Raw genomic sequence first — 15,115 nt, 5'->3', positions numbered from 1 at the left:
CCGTGCCCCAGGACAGCATTTAGCATTAGCACTTAATGGCCGACTTTGTTTTGCTCTTGAGGCGGAGTGGTGACGCTGATGGAGAGGAGAGAGGAGAAAATGAAATGTTTGGAGGCATGGGGGAGACGATGGGGGCGTTCTCTCTCTCTCGGGCCAGGAAGTGTGACCTTTGTTTTGGGGAAGATCTAGACGGAGCAGAGGGGGAGTGGAGGGTGGTGTGATGAAGCCTACTCTTCGCACAGTCTCAGATGTCCTCCAGGATGAATTAGCCCTGTTTCCCTATTAAACCCCCCTCATTTGGGATTGTGATTGGTCATGCTGGAGGTGGCCAGGCCCTCTGCTCTTTAAACACACATGAGTTGCATCCCGGGGCGATTCCAGAGTTTCTTTATTGAGGTGGCACAAGGGGGGGATGAAGAACCAGTCGGGGGGGCCAATGGGAATCATATAATTCTATCAGATATAAAAACACATTTTCATATTTCTGTATATTTATTATATATATATACATATACACACATGCATATGAATATACATACACATATACATTTTTGTTTTGTTTCAATACAATATCCCACATCTTCAAATTCCCAACGTCATTGGATCAGATCATTAATTTATATCAAATCAAGCAGCGATTGACAACGTTCTGGTCCAATGGGCATTGGGCATTTTGAGATTGTTAGTTCTCTTGCCCAATGGTGTTTGGGAGGCACCGGGGGGGGCAATCATATTTCAGGGCGGGTTGGTGCCACCCTGTTCCCTCCTTTTAGAACTGCCCCTGGGTGCATCTGCGAACATGCATCTCATGCATGAGCTCTCAAAGCCTTTCCTGGAATATTTTGTGGCCAAAAGGGTTCATCAAGCCTGTATGACTATGTTGTCCCTATCTGGCATGCTGTGGTGGGCAGTAACAATTAAGGAGGAGACAGTTTAAATGAAAAAAAAACATTTGAAATGAAAAAAAAACATTTGAAATGTATACTGTTCCCCACAGCTGTTGCCTAGTTCTGCGGCTAAATATACTTGCATTCCGTGAGGCTAGGCTCATGTTAGCCGGGTAAAGTAATGAAATTAGCAGTACAGATCTCTAGCAGCTGTTTGATGTCACTAATGATGTGTCGGGGGGGGGGGGGGGGGGGGGGGGTTGGTTGTGATGGGCTACTGTTTTGATGGGTAAAGGGACATCTGTCTGTGTAACATGATACATTTAAAAAAAATCCCCAAAAGACCATCGACAGTTTTTAACACTATTTCCTAAATGTACATCATTAACGCCAATCATTGTGATGCGTGCAGAGGTGTGGAGGGATCCAGCTAGCAGGCCCAGGCCTGATGACGTCCCCAGACGGGGGCCCCGCTAACAGCCACAACTAATCTTCTTTTCATGGTCTTCATTACGACCTGTCAGGGCATAAATTGAGAGTAAATTGCCATGTTTATTAACACAGCACTAAAACAGCAACCTTAACTGTTCTGCCCCCTCAGACAAATGTTAACGGTTAACAATGGCTGAGCAGATAAATTATTACCCTTCATAAAGTGATCTTGTGCCCCGACATGTCCCCTAGTTTAAACAGGCACGCACACACACACATGTATGCAGCCCATGCACAAACAAACACATAAAGCACACACCTACACATGCGCACAAGCACAGAAACACACCCAAACACACCCATACCCACACAAACACTTACATTCACAAACACACACACACACACAGACAACCAAAAGACACACAAACACAAACACACACACACAGACACACACACACACACACACACACACACAACCAAAGACACACACACACACACAGAAAGAAACATACATTTAAAAAGCCTCACCACCACAATCCCTCCTTAATAGGCCTCCTCAAACATAATGTCCTCTGTTGATAGCCTCCATAGAGGATCCATTCAGTCAGACACTTGCTCAGGCAGACACCGGTGCTCGGAGGATATTTGCAGCTCCAGTAACACTGGGTGCGGCCATGCGCTTCACAGCATCGCATCCACGCCGAGCGCCACGTCCCAGACCGCCGGCAGTGGCCTTTGCCATATAACACAGTAATTACCAGATCAAATCTGTTCAAAGCCAGCCAACACTGCGCTGTGATCTCCCCTATACTAATCAGCACATTGAGGTATGGCTGCGTGGCAATAAATTGCTGACTTAATTAAAACAGGAACCTCTCTGTCATCTAATTACAGGGAGAAAAGGTTATTGCCTCAATGCAATTTTCCAAATATGATTCCTTCACAGTTATTAAGGGCCCCGGCGTCGTTTATTGTCTCAGATTTTTCAACGTGGAAATGGCCCCGGTGACAGACGTAATGACTCGGGGAAAACGCTTCATCTGGATAGCGCCGCGACCGCCGCCATTTGTCTGAGATAAGTGGAGCGAACAGGAGCGGGGGAAATGTCATGGGAGGCATCCCATGATTGCCTCCACTTTACAGTTGTCATTAAACAGAGCAAAGGTTTCCTTTCTCCTAGCCGGCAGCAATGAGAAGTTTATTAATTAATCTGAAATAGAAAGGGGATGGGGTTGGGGGGTGGGGAAGTGTGTGGGGGGGAGGGGGGGTCATCTTATTATGACTATGAAAATTTACAAGGGAAAATGGGAAGATGGGGGACACTGTAATTGTGTGGTGAGAGACTTCTTCACAATCTTGGTTATTTTTCATCCGAATCGAATGGCTCTATACTCGGGCCAGGAGTCTGGTCTTAATCCTGCTCTTTTTCTGAACAGGAGATGAGATAGCTATGAATTATTGACTGTGGAAATGCGTTCATCAGACTGCTGGGCCTGTTCCACTCTTAAGATAACTGATAAGATCCTAATCTCAAATCAATCAAACCAACCTCAGTTCTAACTTCCAATGAATAACACCAAAGGACCTCATGGCAACAAAACAGTGCTGGAAGCGTTTGGGTATGGCAAACTGTCAAGTTCATCCACTAAAAGCGCTCTTGGCCAAAGAAGTAAACATCAGAGGTATCAGTTGTGATTAAACCCGTACATATTTGGGTGCTGACTGAGGTTATGGAAGCTCTCCTAGCGTTTTCTCATCGTTCACTCAGGATTAGCAATTGGATCTGTTTCACATTACAAAGGGCTTTTATGAAGAGTTGGCGGAGATTCATGTAAAAGGAAGCAAGGAGTGAGGCGAAAGGGGAAATACCAACACCCGAGGACAAACTGAAAATGTTTTTACAAATTGATATCTCAAGACTGACAATAATAGCTTATATTTGGGGAAAAATGGGAGCTGTTTGACACAATAGTGTATCTTCAGTTGCAACACCAAAACGTGTTGTGTTTTTATCAACGATGATGCACGGTTGTGTTTTACTATTTAAAAAATGGTGAATCTAAATCACCATGCAATGTCATATATCCAATTGTATGATATCATTATTTGACAGACATGTCAGATAATGAGGTTTTGGTTGGGGGGAGGCGGGGTTCAAATTCACTTAGTTAAAGAGTAAGCATATGTTATTAGCTCAAAAATCAGTTCTGAACCTATTCTCCTAATGCCCACAACACAAATTGGTAATCAAATAAAATTAACTAATGCCCATTGCATGCCTTTAACTAAATGCTGTCAAGTATATGTCTTGGGTTTAGGGCTTGATTGTGGGGGTGGTGGTGGTGGTGGATGAGTGGGGGCAGGGGGGGCAGAAGTGAACACAGTAGGGCGATACTTCCTGGACACTAATGTCTTGTGTCTCCAAGCATAGGGTTCTCTTAATCACATTAACCAAGAGCCTCTTCCAGTTTGTGTGTGTGTGTGTGTGTGTGTGTGTGTGTGTGTGTTTAATCTTATGGTTAACTGAACACAGCAATAGCACCCCCCCCACACACACACACACACACACACACACACACAGACACACAGACACACAGACACACAGACACACAGACACACACACACACACACACACACACACACACACACACACACACACACACCTACCCACTTCTCCCTCTGTGAAATATTTATGTTGATGGCCACTCCCCCGCTATCGCCCACACGGTTATAGAGTCGCTCATGCACGCTCTTATTGTCTAAGATTAATTCTAATTTCGTGTTTATTTCTGTTGTGTTTTGTGTTGTGCACTCACAGAATGATACTATTGATTGGCTCATTCCCATTAGAGACAAATATTGAAACTCTATTGTATATATGTATATATATATATCATCATCAACTTTTATTGTTAGAATCAAGGTCCATTTAAAAGACATACATTACAAAAAGAACACAACACACACCTAAATAAGAATACAAAACATTCCGACCACTTATAAAAGGCACTTATACCAATGTCTCCAAAGGTATGACTTGTAGCGTACTGCGCTATAACTTGGGTTTGACAGTATTATAATTTCATTTTTTGAGTCATTCAAGCGACCGATAAATCTGTATATCTATATATATGTCAGGTCAAGGCATATGGCGAAAAGGTCTGCTATTGTATATATTTCAATATTTAATTGTAGGTCTTCTAACATGCAACAATATGGTATAAAACTAGTAGGTCTATATATGCTAATCTTAAATTCAGGCGGGAAATGGATGGGAAATCAATACTCAAGCTCCGTAAATATGTGGAGAAAAAAAAGGTACAACATTAGATTGATGCAGTTCCTCTGGTGTTCTTCCGCAAAACTATCAACGGATATCTTGTTGTTTTCATGTAGAAAGATTGTCAAAGCAAGATTAACCAGGATCCAAACTTTAATGAGATTGTACGATATTTGTAAGATGTTTTACATTTTACAATAAACAATGAGATAGTAATGGTGATGTACTGTAATGCAAAACCTTTTTCAGTAGGGCCTTGAATGTCAGTTAGAAGCATTGCTTGTGGTAGAGTTTTGCCTCACCACGAAAAACACATTTGTATTTCTTCATGGTTGCACAACACATTGATTCAAATTGATCGGGCAACGCTAATTTAAATACATTAACTATTCATTAATTGAATAAAAAAGGCCAGTTAGCCCCGGGGTACTTTCATAATCATAAACTAGGGTGTACAGTTTATGCAAAACAGAAAAGTGCCATGTGCTGGCTTATTATGCTAATGATGAATGGCGATATACATGTTATTTCAGCCCAGGAAGGGAGATTAGGCATGGCAGTGTCAGCAAGTTGTATCCAGGGCACACAGTCTGCTCCCTCATGGTACACCATGTTCAGAGGCCTCCCAGTATTCTGATTCCTTCGGTACTTCCAGCTCAGACATAAAAGCCCATCTATTAAAGATGCACATGTCTTACTTCCTCCTATTCAGTTTCCCCATCAATCTGACAATCTGTCACACAAAACAAACGCTCTACTAATAAAACCCACACACAAGAATATTAAACATGATATGTGAAGGGTCTGGCCTAAATAGTTACGAGATGCTTTTGTTCTGATCACCATCAAATGGTAACAGGTGAAATGGGGGAAGTTCCCAGGCTCTCTTCCCCCAGCTCAGTTTACAACCCAGAACAAAGCAAGGTACCATTTTCCCTCTGGTCTGGGAAATCTCAGGGAAGGATACATCAAGAAGTTGACCACTGTGTGTGTGTGTGTGTGTGTGTGTGTGTGTGGGGGGGGGGGGGGGGGGGGGGTGGGCGTGTGTGAATGGCCTTATTTATCACCCCTAAATTATCCAAAATGTTGACGTTTAACTAGCCGGTGAGGGTGCGCGCGTGTCAGGTTTGCAACGTGGCGCCGTAAGCATCCTCATGTTACAGACAGCCCATTGACCAATAGCAGAGGATGTATGAAGAAATGAGGCGGAGCTCTGTGGGAAACGGATGACTTCATTGGCTGTACGTAACACAGGGGTATTTCCGTTCGGTTGCCTCCTCAAACTAGACAAGACCATCCCAAAACGTCTCGGTTTGACTGTTTGTTGTATGCTAAATAAATAAAAGGCTATTTGGGGTTGCTGAAAGATTTGATGTGTTAACTGTCGCGCCGTTGCCACATTGATGCAGTCAGAGGATGAGCTGAAGGACTGAAGTGAACGCGTATACCCGTCAAAGTGGCTCCATTGTTGCAACGAGACAACTGTGCGTTATTCAGTTTTTGGGTTTGTTAAGAGACAAGCTGAGTTTACCTCAGAGAACATCTCCAGATACTAGACCCTTCCCATGGATTCATTCAGGCTCGTGTATGCGGTTCTTCTCTGCACTTTGGCGGTGCACAGCAAGCCAACGTTACGCAAAGAACGGGTTCATCATGACCAGGCAGAACTGAGCAAACGGCCGCATGAGGACAACAACAGCTTCAAGTACGACCATGAGGCCTTTCTAGGCAAAGAGGACGCCACCACGTTTGACCAGCTCTCCCCCGAAGAAAGCAAAGACCGGCTGGGGTAAGAAAGGGAGATTACGTCTGAAACCTTCAATGGGCGCATCATGTGCAGCAGGTCACGTGTCCCCCCCCCCAGTCACATTGGCGCATCTCTGCCGACAAGAAACGGTCTCTAGACCATCGATCAGATGTGCAGAGACATTGTTCTTCTTCTTTGTAGAACTTACCGTGGTACTGGTACTTCTCTATCACTCCCGGTGTTGCGTGTCGCAGTTAAGGCTGTGGAGGTATTTAAAATTGCACAACTCACAAGTAGTGCCTGCGAAGGATTTGCACGCCAGCAAAACCTCATCCTATAACTCCCATTATTATGCACAAATGAAATGTCAGTGCCTACAGATTCGTGGGGTTAATTGGCTTGTCTCGGTTTAATTATGGATCGCCCATTAAAAAGGCATTCGTTGGTGAGAAAGTTGCCAGTCGGTTTTTAGACTTCTTGGAATGTTGCTTTCTCAATTTTTAATGATTCTGCCGAACTTCAACCGTATGTTCTGATTGTTCTTATAACAATATATAGTTGTATTTTCTTTGAACTTTTCGGATTTAAAGCGGGCACCACGGAACATGGGCGTAGGCTTTACCCCCCTTTCATTGGCTAAATGGGCGGGCCCCTGTAACATCACAACGTGGCAACCAAGAGCTAAGAATACAAGATCCAAGAATAGTTAATGGGATGGAATTTACCCATAATGACGATGCTTAATGTGCAGCAGAATGTACATATCTCCCCCTGTTGGCCTTTAGATTTCCGAAGGGTTTCAATACATACATGTATAATCAAATCAGACCTATTTAGCCTAAACTGTAGGATATTGAGGTCTGATGTGATCTATGTAAAGTGTACAGTGATCCTGTAGGACCTACAGGTTAACTGTACACTTATAGGTCAGAAACTTTAAGGACAAAGGGTCTTGGTTCAGTGACTGTCTGTCAGTCCAAAAATATGCATGAGGCTTTAGTTTTGATCTTGTAATGTTTTGCCATTTGAGACACGTTTAAGTCATATACATCTACGAGCCTGTGATCCTAACGCGTCCTCTTCCCCCGGCCTCGCAGTAAAATCGTGGACCGGATCGACGGTGATGGGGACGGCTACATCACCACGAGCGAGCTGAAGGCCTGGATCAGGAGGGTGCAGAAGCGCTACGTCTACGAGAACGTGGCCAAGGTGTGGAGCGACTACGACCTGAACAAGGACGACCGCGTGTCCTGGGAGGAGTACAAGCAGGCCACCTATGGCTATTACCTGTGTAAGAATTAAGCCTGAGGGGGACCGGCTATGGCTATTACCTGAGTCAGAATGAAGTGTGGTGGGGACCGGGTATGGCTATTACCTGTGTTAGAATGAAGTGTGGTGGGGACTGGGTATGGCTATTACCTGTGTTAGAATGAAGTGTGGTGGGGACTGGGTATGGCTATTACCTGTGTTAGAATGAAGTGTGGTGGGGACCAGGTATGGCTATTACCTGTGTTAGAATGAGGTGCTTGGGGGTCTGGGTATGTCTCTACGAGGAGAGCAGGATTGTGTCGTAAGGCTACCCTGTTGTTTTACAGGCAAACGGCTACTGGGTTCGATTCCTCAATGTGCCAGGCACTCTTGTAGTTATCACTAACACATGTGCCTAGATTGATTAGACGTCCATTTGGTTAAAAGTGTCTACTAAATGCTTGGTAAATCCGGCTGAGCGTTCCTGGTTCTCGCTCTTGAATCCGAGTACAACCGAGGCTCTCTTGACTAAATAAGAAAAACATCTGTTGTCCACAAAGTGTCATTGGGGTTTCTGTGCCTGCAGCCAACCCGGAGGAGTTTGAGGACGAGACGGACCAGTTCAGCTTCCGGAAGATGCTGCCGCGGGATGAGAGGCGGTTCCACGCTGCCGACGTGAACGGCGACCAGACGTCCGACCGCGAGGAGTTCACGTCCTTCCTCCACCCCGAGGAGTTTGACCACATGAAGGACATCGTGGTTCAGGTAAGCCACAGTCCTCTGTCTTGAGGAAGGTTCTCTCGTCTGTGTGAGTGGTGCTGGGCGACTCATACTGCCTATAACAAGGTGGAGCTTATGGCGCGTTTCCACCGGCGGGTTGGGTTCAGTATGAATAGGTGCGGCACGGTTCGCGTTTCAGCCGCCAAAAGTGGGCATAACCGTGATTAGCCATATTTATCTCGCAGTACTCCTCCGTTGGGGAACTGAGACGTCAGTTGATTGGTCGACAGAATCGTCACTTCCGTGCGACAGAGGGATAAGGACAGACAAACACATAACCCGTGAGGTATTTCTGGACAACGGTGAAAGCTTCGTTTATTGAAGAAAAGGTAGCGCAAAAGTTTGCCGTCCTTCTTGGACGTCATACATTGTTGCTCTTTGTTTATTGTGTCACGTTCTTCTTTTCCTTGGATTTATTAGCAGGCTACACTGTGTCGGGCTGCTATGAGGTCACGATGCTTACGTAGATGCCGCGGCTATCGCCATCCGGCTTAAACCCCGCCCTACCATAAGGGTACTGCTGGCGGTGGAAACGAAAGCCGTAACTGAGCTGGGCCAATCCTCACCTTCACTACTGAGCCAGGCGTGCTGGGCCAAAGCGCACCCACCGGTGGGAAAACGCCATTCGATTTAGGATGTAGCACTATATGGGAGGGACCGAAATACCTGGTCAATCAGTTTCCTCTAAAACAGGCAATCTTTGGGATGGTTTAATCTCTACATGTAAAGAGCAGCTTTAGGTGTGTGGAATATGTTTTGTGGCTGAACCGTTTGGGTAAACTTGATAAATTGTGGTGACTGCAATCCTTTGGAGACGGTTTATACTTAACATTAACGTCGCTAAGAAATCTGTGAGTTCATACTTTTGTGTTATTGGGAACGACAGACATGCTTCTTGTGTTCATAAAAGTTTGAACAACCCATTTGAGAAAGTAAATAATTGATAGTTCATCTTTAAGATGTTGCCAAAGGCCTAGTTAGGACGTAACATGATTGATGGTGGTAACTTTTGGGAATACAATTGCACAAATGGAATAGATAACGGAAATGTATAAAGGATGAGTAACTTGACCTTGGTGGTTTCATTAATTTATTTTGTTTGGAAATAATATAAAAGCAAAACAATAATTTTGTCCAAAGTGGTATGTGTTTTTGTTCAAGATAATCTCACAAATTAGTTCAAGAAAGGTAAGAAAACTTGTATTTTAAATCGGAGCAAGTCTATCAATAAGTGATACGGTTGAACGCTGCTTTGAACATGCATTATGGAATATATTTAGAACTGTATCCATAGTAAATTCTTTGTGTTATTATTTAACCGTTTGACACGGTGGGTTAAGTGGCCCATGAAACATTTAGTACAGTCCCAGGAGAGCATTTATCACCCTGAACGGGCACAGAAGTGTACATTTTTCTGTTTCTTTCAATTAGTATTTATTTTTACTTCCTTTCTTTTCTTTCTGTATTTTTTCTTCTTTGTAACTTGGGTTAAGAGTAGCGTGTTTTGGGTGCCATCAGCAGTATGTATCCTGAACTCCAACACTAATCAGTCTCTGAGGGCAGTTCTTGAACTGATTCAGCAGTTTGCTGGATCTAAACTCTCCACATTCACTCCTTGTAATGTCATCACCCGCCTCTTGTCACTGCAGGAGACCTTGGAGGACATAGATAGGAATGGCGATGGACATGTGGATGAAGACGAATATATCGGTGAGTTGTGGATCAGTAAGAAGGGGTATTAAGCGGGAGTAAACCTATCACAAGTATTTATGAACGGGATTTCTATTGTGAATATGAACTAATTTCTATAACAAAAAAAACGAATCGATCACTCAAGCATGAAATGTATACCTACAGCTTATATGTATTATGTAAAAAGAAAAATAAACAGTTAAGTAAATAACTGCATCCCCTCAACTCTGCAAAACCTCAACCACATGCACACTTTAACAAAAGTGTAGTTGTCCAATTTCTTTGTGTATATATTTGGAAAAAATCCTTTTTGTACGTTGTACATTTGGTCGGGTTTGCCTTTCAAACCAGCGGGGGGGCGGTTAGGGCCACTCTCCAGGGGCCTCGTTAAGGAATCGGACCCCTGCTTATTGCTCTCTGTGGGAACACACTGTGTGCGCTCTCAGAACACCCAGAGGACACTCATTTCTCTAAAGGTCACGCAACCTTTTACAGTGTTGTTCATCTACATGGTCTGACCAGATCTCTGCTAATGTAATGTTCTGCATAATGTAACCACTGTATGTTGTGGAGCACAATACTAGCAGTTATTATTTAACATTGTTCTTATTATTTTCCATGCCATTTTCCAATGTATATTTTCTCTTCTTTTTTTTTTTAGCCGACATGTTTGCCCATGAGGAAGGCGGGCCGGAACCGGACTGGGTCAAAACGGAGCGGGACCAGTTCTCAGACTTCCGGGACCTGAACAAGGATGGCAAGATGGACCAGGAGGAGATCCGTCACTGGATCCTCCCCAAGGACTACGACCACGCCCAGGCCGAGGCCAGACACCTGGTGTACGAGTCAGACCTGGACAAGGTAAGACGGGCCTCCTTCGGCCGACCGGTAGAGGTAGGGTGTCTCGCTCAAAGATGCCTAAAGGTTAGACTGCCCCACTTAACCGTGTAGCGTAACTAGTAAGCGTGTAAGATATTGAATCTGTGTATCTTTCGAGGCCTGTATTAAAGGTTGTATCAGCGATGTTGGGTGACGTCACTTCTGTTGGTATTTAAAGAGAGATCCCAAACAAACAGAGCCAGTTCGCCCCTCCCTTCCGTGTTTCGTGCATCCAGGAAAACTATCAACCACTAACACCCACCCCTTGTCGGTGATCGGTTGGAAAACTATTTATTTGGGTTTTAAGTGGTCGGTAGTACCATTTTATTTTTCGTGTACGAACTCGGAGCACAGGCTGCCTACAGAGATGCGTTTTTTCGACGGCCTGCTTATTGGGCGGGCAGCGAGCGAACCGTGAGGAAAGATCAGATGAATGTGATCATTAATGTTTCGGCCTAGAATCACTGACACAACTTTTAAGCCCCTCCATTTCAGACCTGTCTGTCTCCCTACCTACGGGCTGCCTGCGTGCACTCGGCCCGTGCACTCGGCCCGTGCACTCGGCCCGTGCACTCGGCCCGTGCACTCATTGCACATGACCCGAGTCATCCACAAGACTAGGCAGACCTAATGCTAAAGCTAGCGAGCTAGTCACGTGTTATGGGGGAGTTGCTTTCGAGGGAGGCCTGGGGGAGGTGGTGGGATATTTTCAGTGAGATACTTAAAAAATGAAGCTTACTCTGGCTGGTTTCTCCAAATTGCTTACCCTAGCTTTAAAGTTTGAACACTTTACACACACACACACACACACACACTTTACTTTCTCAGGACAAGATGCTGACCAAGGATGAGGTCCTGGAGAATTGGAACATGTTTGTGGGCAGTCAGGCCACCAACTACGGTGAGGACCTGACCAGGAACCACGATGAGTTCTGAAGCACTGGTGCAGCTCCCGGTGGGCAAGGGACAGGGGCTGTCATCTCCCCAACGGCTCTCAAACACCACCACCACCGACACCACCTCCTTAATCCCACCCCACCCCCAAAAAAAACAGTACTTCAGGCGAATTTGGTTGGCTCCAGGGACGAGTAAAGATGCCAATGAGAGAAGCTGGATTGGATGACGGTCTCAGCACTGACATTAAGGAACTCATCAGTGGCACCACTCTGTTCCTGACATTCAGGAGCAGAGCCGGCTCAGGGGTTTATTTAGAATGGCATCAATAGTTTGTCTCCCAGAGTTGGTGTTGGCTCAACTGTCTTGCTGTCAACTGATTTATGTAAGTGTGGTCCGTAAAAAACGATCCGGGCTGAACTCTGGATGACCAAGCGGATACAGCTAAGGTTTCTTTGTTTGATGACCTCAATGTGAAAAGCACAGCCCAGAGAACTCTTTCTGATCCTATTTATTGACTTCTTTCAGAGGATGAGCTCCAGGTGCAACTAATCATTTCACTTTATAATGTGGTTTTGTTTTATTTATTTACACATTTTTACCCATTTACACATTGCTTAACACGTTTATTCAGCTTTGTTTGATCGTCTTCCTGTAGTTCAAATGTTATGGGATGTCTTAGTGAATGGCATGCCCTTTACACGTTTTTCTTTTTATCTAGAGATTTGCTGTTCTTATTTTGTGTTTGTGTGTATTTATTACTTCACTGAAGGTCAGCATATACATTGTTTTAATGTAGATGACCTACATTGAGGGTGTCGCTGCAGGAAATGCAAATGAAAGAGCTTCACCTGGCGACGTAAATAAGGACCTTCTACTTCCTATCCCATTCATTTCTGTTCAGGCAGTTGTATGAATTTACTGTATTTGTATGGAGCCTGATATTGAAAATGAAATAACCTAAAGTAACTTGCATTTAAGTCTGACATTTTTATATTTTTGTAATTAATCTTGTTGGCGAGTAAAGGAAGTTTGAAAAATACTAACGCCTTGCTTCTCATTTGTATGATGTGTTGTATTTCTTATACAATGATGGAAAGGAGTAGAGTAGAAGGGACATACTGAGGCAGAATATAATCACTCATTTAGTTTATATCAGAATTAAATAAATCAAACATTGTGAGGTTAGCTATAAGCAGCATCCATTTGCTCTCTGGACACAGAGGGTAGAGACAGGGGTCTGTTCATCCCCGGTCAGGCAGTCACCCTCTGCAATTGGTCATTCTAGATCTAGAGGCCTTCACTCGCTCACTCAAGCTCCGATGTGCATAGCCTCTGCTCCCTCACTCGCCCTCAATCTCCTTTGAGTTTGGATCAAGTTGCCCACTGTTACTTACTCCGTGCCTTAGGGGTATCGTGTCCCGAGCGGTCCAACTCTGTTTTTGGTGAATCTTGTGCACGAACGGGACGTGACGCACTTGACACCCCGGCCATGGTGATATTAAACACATTAACGACTTGTTAGAGAATTCTTGTAAACATCTTCATCTTTCCTTTCCCCACCCCCTTCACGGAGACCGGATCGTATCACTGTAAGTGAGTAATTAGTTGCACCCCCTTCCCAACACACACACGCACAATCATACACACGCAGAGCGGACAGGAAAGTTAAGCTGACTAGCTCTCGCTCCTGGCTGTGGCAGTAAAGACTTCCATGTAACTGAGAGAGCGTCTCCTGCCACCAAGCCTGTCCCCGCTGCCTGCTCATGTGTAACATATGGATATATGTGTGCCAGTTAGCAAGACAAGTCAAGCGGGACCAACGCGATAAAGCTCATTAGAGACGGGCTGGGGGGGGGGGGGTGGGTCTATGTGTGGGCTGCTGCAGTAATTCTCTTGTAATGTAAGACCTATCTTTGGCCCTTCCAACACTGCAAGTGGATCATGGTTAGTTTCATATAAGCCCTTTTCTTTCAGAAGGGGCCCTGTGTTTTGGAATTGGGCTGGAATATTTTAGGTGTATTTGTTCACCTAATGAAACAAGGTTTAGCTTCTGTTCAGATGTAAATATTTATTTGGTGGAATATTGTCCATGAAACATGTTCATCCATTTCAATACATCATTATTTTTTACAAAATAAAATGCTTCACTGCTTGTTTGAAGAAAAATGGTTTAGTAAAATGTATTCAAGAGGTGTTGCAGCATTATTTTTAAATGATTAGTAAAATTTTCAGTACATTTTTGATATGTTGCTCTTTTGTGTTGCATGCGGATGGGGTCAGGACACATGTATTTCCATGAAACACTTATTGGCTGAACACGCATCTCAAAAGAACATACGATTTGTCATGTGCATCTGTGTATGCATGTGTGCAAGCGCAGGACAATTATTTGAACTGTGTTATTAGATGTTTTTATGCCTATGTGTGCATTTATGGGTGTGTGTGTGAGTGTGTGTGTCCGTGTGTACATCTATGCCTGTGTGTGTGTATTTATGTGTGTTTGTTTGCGTGTGTGTATGTGCGTCTGTATGAGTGTCTGTATGTGTATGCATTCATGTGTGTGGGTGTGCATGCATGCTCCATGTGTGTGCGTGTTTGCATGTTCAAGCAGATGTGTGTGTGTGTGCACACCTCGTGGTCATGTTGGGGCGATAGACTCCTCCAGTCATTCACACTGGGGGAGTGTGCCTATGTTAATCCCTTCAGAAGGCCCTCATATGAGTGTCCGTGCTGATCAGCCCTTCTATGGGGATATTAATGAGCCTTCTGGGTAAGAATGAGAAGAACATGGAGGAGGAGGAGGAGGAGGAGAGGATGGCAAGAGAAGAGCGATAGAAGAGAAGTCCTCAGCATATTCATGTCTTGAAGCTTTAGTCATATCTATGTACACAATGCTGATTTGACTTAATATTCGTATCCTTTTTTTTTGCCCAAAAAGTAAACTTCTCAGTCTGTCGTGTCTCTATATTGGAACCTATATTTGGTTCTTAAAGTCTTTTCGGATTCCTTCAACCCTTCCTCAATGCCATTATTTATACATGTATCAACCACGGTTTGTGGAAATAAAACCACGGTTTTGTAAGAAGAATTTAGCCCATTATATAACTTCATAATAAGACACTATGCTTGTGACACAGTTCTTATGTTGTGATAAGATATAGACTATTTCATACAGCATCTCTTTATGCAAACCTAACGTTCACATCAAGGTCAGATAAAGGTTCAATAACCTTACAGTCAGAAATTAGGACATTTATGGTAATAGTTGTTGTA

The 15,115-nt window shown here is 44.1% G+C and overlaps 1 protein-coding gene across 1 annotated transcript; it reads left to right on the top strand.

Annotated features, from left to right (window-relative positions):
- The first annotated feature begins 5,903 nt into the window (after window positions 1–5,903).
- On the top strand, window positions 5,904–12,820 carry rcn1 (reticulocalbin 1, EF-hand calcium binding domain). The gene is made up of 6 exons (XM_079737237.1): window positions 5,904–6,388; window positions 7,444–7,637; window positions 8,181–8,359; window positions 10,024–10,084; window positions 10,728–10,927; window positions 11,774–12,820. Exons 1-6 carry the CDS (start codon window positions 6,165–6,167, stop codon window positions 11,879–11,881), a joined length of 966 nt encoding a protein of 321 aa, XP_079593363.1. The 5' UTR covers window positions 5,904–6,164; the 3' UTR covers window positions 11,882–12,820.
- The last annotated feature ends 2,295 nt before the right edge of the window (window positions 12,821–15,115 follow it).

The sequence above is a fragment of the Pollachius pollachius genome, assembly GCF_949987615.1.
Source record: "Pollachius pollachius genome assembly, chromosome: 5".
NCBI lineage: Eukaryota > Metazoa > Chordata > Actinopteri > Gadiformes > Gadidae > Pollachius > Pollachius pollachius.
This window is presented reverse-complemented; position numbering and strand designations above follow the sequence as displayed.